At 40.7% G+C, this 8,075-nt stretch overlaps 1 protein-coding gene across 1 annotated transcript in view; it reads right to left on the bottom strand.

The window, feature by feature from the left end:
- The window catches only part of LOC105985604 (vomeronasal type-2 receptor 1-like), a 21,167-nt gene extending 19,066 nt beyond the window's left edge, over positions 1–2,101 (bottom strand). The window contains exon 1 of the mRNA XM_013016203.1: positions 1,860–2,101. Coding sequence (XP_012871657.1) covers positions 1,860–2,101 — 242 coding nt within the window. The remainder of the gene's footprint in view (positions 1–1,859) is intronic.
- Positions 2,102–8,075: the final 5,974 nt, after the last annotated feature.

Below are 8,075 nucleotides of genomic sequence, written 5' to 3'. Positions count from 1 at the left end.
GCAATGTCATTCTTTCTGATGGAGGCATAGAATTCCATTGTGTATATATACCACATTTTCTTGATCCATTCATCTACTGAGGGGCATCTGGGTTTGGAGCCAGATCTTATCTTGCACAAGTAAATAGAATTGGCACAACACTGTTGAAGTAGTAACATGGAAAAATGGCCAAGCAATTACATTATGACATGACAAAACAGTGCTGGGTCGAGTGTTAGCTGTGAAGTTTAGAGAAGGGGACCCAGAATTGGAGAATGAACAATCAAGCAGAGGCTGAAGCATGGCCTGAGACTTTAGCATTCCAAGATATTTCATTTCCATATTTATATAAAAACCTTAAAATATAAACCTTAAAAATATAGTAATAGCATTTTGAATATAAGACACTTCAAAAGCTAGAAAAACATTCACCTGCAGTGAATAACTTTTCCCCTGCAAACTTAGCTAAAAGATATCTTCAATCTTATTACAACGATGAAAACCTGAGATACACTTACCTATCCAATGAAAGTTTGTAATTCATATGAAGAAATTTCTATCATTAAAAAACAATGACAATATGAAAATACCATTAAGTGAAACACTTAAGATGCAAAGTTGTTCCTACAATTTAAACTATATATAATCTTATGAACTTGTGAATAAAGAATACTGGCATTTTCTCAAAAAGGGCTGGAATTTCTCTTTTGTTCACTGACTCCATTACAATATTCAAAGTACAGTGTATACAGTGTATACCCTATTTTTCCTTAAAATTGTTCTCCAATCCTACCTTTGTGTAAAAATCCACTTAGAAAAGATTTGTTACCCCTGTTCCTATTCCAATTTACTTCCTTCCTCAGCTCTGCACAGTTTTGAAATAAAGAGAAAATTTCCCTCTTCTATGCATTTTAACCGATTGGCAGCTAGAAGTTCTATCTTATTACAATTGTGAATTTCTGAATAAACTTTCCCCAAATCCAACGTACTTTGGAGGCAATAACAGGTACAGACTAAACCACAATGAATCACTATCAGAGGAAGCAGTCTGGCTCCTCAGATCTCCTGAGGACTCTCCTACTGCAAAGAAAGTCCCGGAAAAAAATAATAAGGTAGGAGAATCGAGAGCAAGCCCCAATATCAGAACCAAAACAAAACAAAACAAAAAACCAGGAAGATGTAGAAAATGAACAAGTTTGTGATGGTAATAATAATAATGGGTGATTGTTTTTGCTTTAATTCCTGACATTATTTTCAGATCTTAAGTGATTGAAAGGGATGCTCAGACATCTATCATAATCCATTCTTACTTTGCCTACAACAGATCACTAGCAACCTGATTTTTGACCAGTGTGGATTCCCTTTCCTGACAGGACCCCCAGGTGGGCACCTCAGGGCAGAGGCCTTCCAGCAGCTGAAGGAATCTTGACATCAGCCTCAGGTCAGAAATTCACCAGTACCACACACTGCACATTTAGTCTTCAGCCAAGTCACTGAGCGGCCACACTGCAGAGCTCAGTGCAGCTCAGAGCTGAATGCAAACACCAGTCCGGGAGAGACTGCTTAACAGGGTCTGAGATGCAAAACCACACTCAATCTCCTATCAAGTTCTCAGGTGAGCTCTGATGCTGCTGCTGGCTGTGTACCCCCCGCTGAGGGGGTCCCTACACCATAGGAAACTACTCTTCTGACACACAGAATTGGGAAACATCCACTGGACCCTGAGCAGTTCTGAGAATGTCCATCAGGGGAAGCTGAGGTTTGGGAACCTGAGTCCCTATCCTGACTCGGGTAGAATCATGGCTCCAGTTGGAGACTCAGGTCCTGCCCGCCGCTCCTCACCCACACCTGCAATTGATGACAAGACTTGAACAGCTTACCCTTCACATTTGGCTGACACTGGCTCCAAAATAGACTCATTTGCTGGGATGGTCCTGGAGTGAATAGGAAACAGACCTCCAATAACAACGGAATGGTTTTTGGCATCCACATATCCATTCAAATCAAACTTGCCCAGCAACCTGCAGGTCACTTCCTCTTCTTCTTCTTGGCCTTTAGTGCCCAACTTGGCCCATACAAACAGCAGAACTCCCAGAACCACGTATGTCCTTCTGTTGGCCATCTCAATGCCAGTGAGCAAGGCGAGTGGTATTGAAATCGCAGGTGTTTTCATGAGGCTCCTGGGAGGAGCATCACTGTGTGCTCATCCCACTGGGCTAGCCTTGCTGTTACTTCCTACATAATTCTCATATCTGCACTCACAGCATCTCAGACACTGACAATTTATGCATTCAGACGAGTACAGTAATAGTAATTCTGAGAAGAGCTGACATTCCTGTCATGATTAGCAATAATCCTCCATGAGCTTTTAATGGGATTCACTTCCTAAGCGTCACTCCAAGATGTTCCTTTCGTACTGTCACCTCAACAACCATGTGGGAGCTTCTCTGTGAAGAACTTTCTGCTTCTTGACAAAGTTTACGAGGTGACATCTGGCCTCATTTCTCCTCCAGTGACTAGAACATGATGAAAGCAATTTGGGATGTGGAACAGAATACATCCACCATCTTGACTCTGTGCTCTGTAATATCTGAGTGGTAGTAAATCACTTCATGTCTGCGCCTCAAAGTCCTCACAGTGGATTTTTTAAAACTTAGAAAATATTTTGCAAAGCTCATTAAGGATTTCACTATATCCTTTTCTTCCACCTTATGGCCAGATGAGGTCCTGCCCTGGGCTCTCTTATGACTCAGGATCCTATTCTTCATTTTCTCCAGAGAATTTCTTCCTCCTTTCCTATTTTTTCCCTTTTCCCATTTCTTCTTTACTTTCTTTCCCTTCCCTTTCCTTGTGCTGGCCATTGAACCCAGGGGCCTGTGTGTACCTGACAAGTGTCATGCAGCAAAGCAAAACCCCAGCCCTTTCTCCTCTTTTAAAAAAAATTATCTTTATACAAGTTTCAATTTAACATGTCAGTTTATGAGTACAATGCATTTTGATCATCATTCCTTCCATCATTCTTCCCAACTCACTCTGAGTGGCCTTGCTCCTCAAACATTCCCAAATGTTTCTCCAAGTTATTTTACCTTGATTCCCAGTCTACCATTCTTCCCTTTCTCAACCTCCTTTACAATGAGAACATAAAGGTTGGTTATACTCAGGAGGCACTACTTCTGGGGTCATGAAGGGAGGTCTGTGGGGTTAATGTGAACAGGATTCTCTAGATCTTAGTTGAGTCCAAGTGTTCCCCTCCTCAAACAGCTCCCGTTACATAACTACATGAATGTAAATGGGGATGGTTGGTGAAGGGAACTGGTAAGAGTGAGAAAGAGTGATTAAGAGCTGAGTATAATTGAAATTCTTTGCACTTTATGGAAATAAGTAATGAAACCCATTATAATAGCAAAAAGGACATGAAAAATAATGAGGTAATATCTAATGAGCACATTATATGCATATATGGAAAGCGCACAACAAACTCCTTTTGCATAATATGTGCTAATTTTTTAAAAGTATATACTCATTTTGAGTATATACTCATAGAGCTTGTTCAGAGTAAAATACAGCAAAGAATCGGGAACATAAAGACTGTATAAACTCTTAAATCATGAGATTTATTCTAAAATACATATTTCAAGGTGGGCAGTTTAGGTCCACATAAATCAACATGTACGATTATGGTTTTATAGTAGAAGGAAATGAAAGGCACAGTAAGTAATTTTTAAATCAACTAAGATCTAGTTATACAAAGGGTGAGAAATTTAAATCATGTTCTAGACAAACATTTGCTCACATTTATGAGGAACGTAAGAGAACAAGGAAGCATCCAGAACTGTACTCTATAAATTTCTAAAATTATGAGTAACTTAAAGCTTTCTTGAATGTGTATATTTCCATTAGGATGAAAAGCCACTGCAAACCAGAAAATATGTTAAGAAAACCCCTATCAAATGTCTCATTCACCTCCATTTCCCTCCCCTGCCACAATATTGCTGACAAGACTTAAAGCCTGGTTCTCTGGACATTTGGCTCCAGAATGCTCAGTTTCCCTTAGTCCAAACACAAGGATACACTGGGTGGCCAACTGCTCCTCAAGAGCCTGACAACCTGCCCTGGAGTGGAGAGGGTCAGGCCACCATGGCCTTGGTCAGGACCGGGGTGGGACAGATTCTCTCATTCTGCCTCCTCCTTTCCTACCAGATGGCAGTTGTGTGAGTAATTCCCCTGTGGGCTGGGAAGGGCACCGGCAGCATGTTTACCCCAACTGATTTCCTGCATCCTCAGAGGACACGTGGGCTAGGGACCGTGAGAAATCATTAACGCAAGTCATGTGAAGTTATACTAATAGTTCAAAACTAGTACTCCAGGGCTGGGGAGGTGGCTCAGTGGTAGAGTGCTTGCCTTGCATGCGTGAGGCCCTGGGTTCTATTCCTCAGCACCACATAAAATAGAAAAAAGCCGGAAGTGGCCCTGTGGCTCAAGTGGTAGAGCTAGCCTTGAGCTGAAGAGCTCAGGGACAGTGCCCAGGCCCAGAATTCAGGCCCCACAACTGACAAACAAACAAATATAAAAAACAAAACTAGTACTCCACACAGCGGCATTGCTCTCACAGAACTCTTGCTCTAGGTTAGGAACTAGAATTCACATTGAGGCAACCAATGAAGCAGCATCTAGTACCAACTGCTTGTGATGCTCAAAGTCTCAGTAAAATTTTCCCATAGCCAAGTGATTCATCAAGCATAAAGGAAAGTATAGATGTTCAAAATATTTTATTTCCACAACAGGTCCCGACCCTGGCCTGGGCCATTCTGCCGCTGTTCAAGCTACAAATGATTATTACTCAGCTGCCGAGGGCACCCTGTAGCCCTGCAGAGGTCTCTTCATGGCATCTCTGATGGATCCACTCAACTTCATTTTTTCCTAGTAGCATTTAGTGACCATTTTCTTGACCAGTGGAAAGAAAATCCTGGCTCCATACAGAACCTGCTACAGTGCAGATACCCAAGCCCACATCTGGTCTTAGTCTTGGGAGAGAAAAAACAGGTTTTATCCCTTAGGATGGTAAGCTCCAGCTCCAGCCACTTAGTGGACTTCTTTTCACCTTTTGAGTCTTCAGGCTCCTGCAAAGCATGGCAACTTAGAGCAAGCAGCCTTTTCTCCGCTCTTAGTGTCCTCGTAGCTAGACAGTATTCATTCTAGGTGAGGCTTTCCAAATGTGATGACAGTTGAGTAACATCCTGCAGAGTTGGTGGTGCACATTTTGCTAACTAGCAAGGTGAGATGTTTTGTCCATAATATATTGACCCTGATTACTATTTCCAGGACTCTTGACTTCAAGAAACCAGACATAAGCTAAAGACAACAGTGGATGTTGGTACAAATGGCCATGGTCATTTACACTGCACACACCATTTGCTGGCTCTGAGATAGTGAGTTGGGTGTTTCCATCTTTCTCCTCATTCTGTATTGTATACTTAAGATTCCCTGAGAGCCTGACTTGCATTTGCCTTTAAGCAGACACAGCTGAGCCCACAGGATTCTCAAAACATCTTATTAACAAAGGAAAAACACATTTAAAGGGTATTAAATGACTTCAAATAAAACTCAAGCCCAAAATCCACTGCAGGTGTACCTACTGCAACTCTGGAAAGTATGAGCAGGGTAGCCGTCCTGAGGACAGGACCACCATCCTCTGGCAGGGCGGACTGGGAGATGTCACTTGCCTTTTATATTTCTCAGCATAATTTCCTCAGCGTTGAGACAGATGCGAAGATGATGTATCCTAGGGAATGCTCATGCTGTGCCAGTAGATGAATGGAAATACAGCTACTTCCTCACTTCCTACACATTAACTGTCCTTTTAAAGACAGAAGAATATATTACCTAATTAGATATGCTCACAATGCTGTTTTTATTTAGGAAAGGTATACATACCAGTTATACTAATGCACAGCTCCAATAATCAACAAATCCTTGCTTAGAAGAATTTTCCTGTATTTATATTATCATTTACCTATATCTTAAAGAGACATGAAAAATAAAAATAAAATTCATTTTAATCAATGTACTGTTAAGAAATTCAAGTTATTGAGAGGCTTTGGAGGTAGTTAAGAAATAGGCTTACTTTCCTGGCAGTAAAGTCTGAGACTCTTTTTGTTGAGGTTTTGAGTTTAACTGTATTTTGCTTCATCTTTTCTTTTTTGGTACTGGGGATCAAACCCAGAGAGTTGCACCTGTTAGGCAAGCACTTGGCTGCTGAGCTGCATCCCAGCCCTCTGTGAGACTCTTAATTAACCACCAAAAAACCAAAAGTAGAACTGTGGCTCAGGTTGGAAAGCACTAGCACTAGCTCAGGGACAACATCCAGGCCCTGAGTTCAAGCCCACAGGACTGGCACAAAAAAAAAAAAAAAAGAGGCTTTGGGATTTTTAACACATCAGTGAAACCAGTGAAACTAATACCTGACCAGGTAAACCAGAACTGCAAGAGATTAAGTTTGTGCCACTTTATTCAGTATTGTACCAGAGATAATACAAAGCAACGTGTTGGAAATAACCTAATATCCAATAAAAGAGGCTACTAAGAAATGGTCAGGATTATGCAAAAAAAATGGTAGCTGGAAACAACCAAATGTCCAGTATAGAACTGTTCATAATGCTTCTTATAAGTTCCAAAATATATATATTTAAATATATATATATATATATATATATATATATATACATACACACACACACACACACACACACACACATGAAAATGATCTGACAGGTTACCTAAGTCACTGGAGTAACTAATAGGTATTCTTTACTATGTTCTTTATATTTGTTTTGATTTTATTTGCAGTTGTACTAATGTTTTTATAATGAGAAAAGGCAATGAAAGAACCTAAGAAACAAAAGAAATAATATTATGCAGGAAAAAACTTGGAATTTTGCAGAGCTGGAGTGGTCTGTTTGGTTTCTTAAATTTCTAATTTAAATGCACACAGCCTTCCCAGTGGTATTTGTTCAGTAATATTTTCAAGAACTTTTGCATTTTTGTAAATTGGCTGCAAATATTTCTAATCTCTGGTTCAGTTTATAGTTCTTGTATGCACCGCACACATCACATTGTGCAGGAATATTCATGCGCCACAACATACATTTCCTGCCAAGAAATGATCTTTTTTAGATGTTACAAATGGACAAAACTAAGGAAAATAACTAGAAAATGAAGTGGCATGCAATAATATACTGAGTTATGGAGCTTGATGTCTAAGAGAACAACGTGCTCATTCAGGGCACCATTAACACAGCAATTCCATCAGGATTTCCAGTGAAGGAGAAATGTGCCTAGAAACTGCTGGCTGACTTTACTGGAGACTTGTTTCAGAGGAATTATACTGTTCAGACTGTTTTTCTGGGTTGTTATGATTTTACTTTTTATTTTTTGTATAAGATAAAAAACATAAGACATGTGATTGATGCTCGTTAGGTTCTTTTTAGCTGCTCAACTTGCCAGAAGAGACTTCCACATAAGCGTCATCCATCAATGTAAGGCCCAGAATTCTCTATTTCTGTGTGCACTAAAGCAACATGATTTTCCACAACTGTTTCCATAGAGCCGGCTCTGTCTCCGTTCTGCCATTGGCCACTGAAGCAGAGGTGGGGTTGGGGAGCAACATTTGATTCTATGAAGAAAAGATAAAAACTGTACTTTGAGACCTAGATGGTTAACTTATCTGGGTGTTCAAGCACAGCTAACTGACGCAGATTCCCCTCATTCACCGTTATGTTCTCCTAGTGATCATTTGTTGAAAAACCTGAACCACATATACTTTTAAAACCATCATCACAGGAGATGTGTGGTTTAAGATTCCTCAGCACAACATAAGCAAAAAAAGAAAAAAGCTGGAAGTGGTGCTGTGGCTCAAGTGGTAGAGTGCTAGCCTTGAGCTGAAGAGCTGAGGGACAACACCCAGGCCCAGAGTTCAGGCCCCACAACTGGAGGGTCAGTCGTAGACCTTGAACTCTGGGCCTGGGTGCTGTCCCTCAGCTCCTCAGCTCAAGGCTGGCACTCTACTACTTGAACCAGAGCACAACTTCCACTACATT

The sequence above is a fragment of the Dipodomys ordii genome, unplaced genomic scaffold, assembly GCF_000151885.1.
Source record: "Dipodomys ordii isolate 6190 unplaced genomic scaffold, Dord_2.0 Scaffold30, whole genome shotgun sequence".
NCBI classification, from domain to species: domain Eukaryota; kingdom Metazoa; phylum Chordata; class Mammalia; order Rodentia; family Heteromyidae; genus Dipodomys; species Dipodomys ordii.
This window is presented reverse-complemented; position numbering and strand designations above follow the sequence as displayed.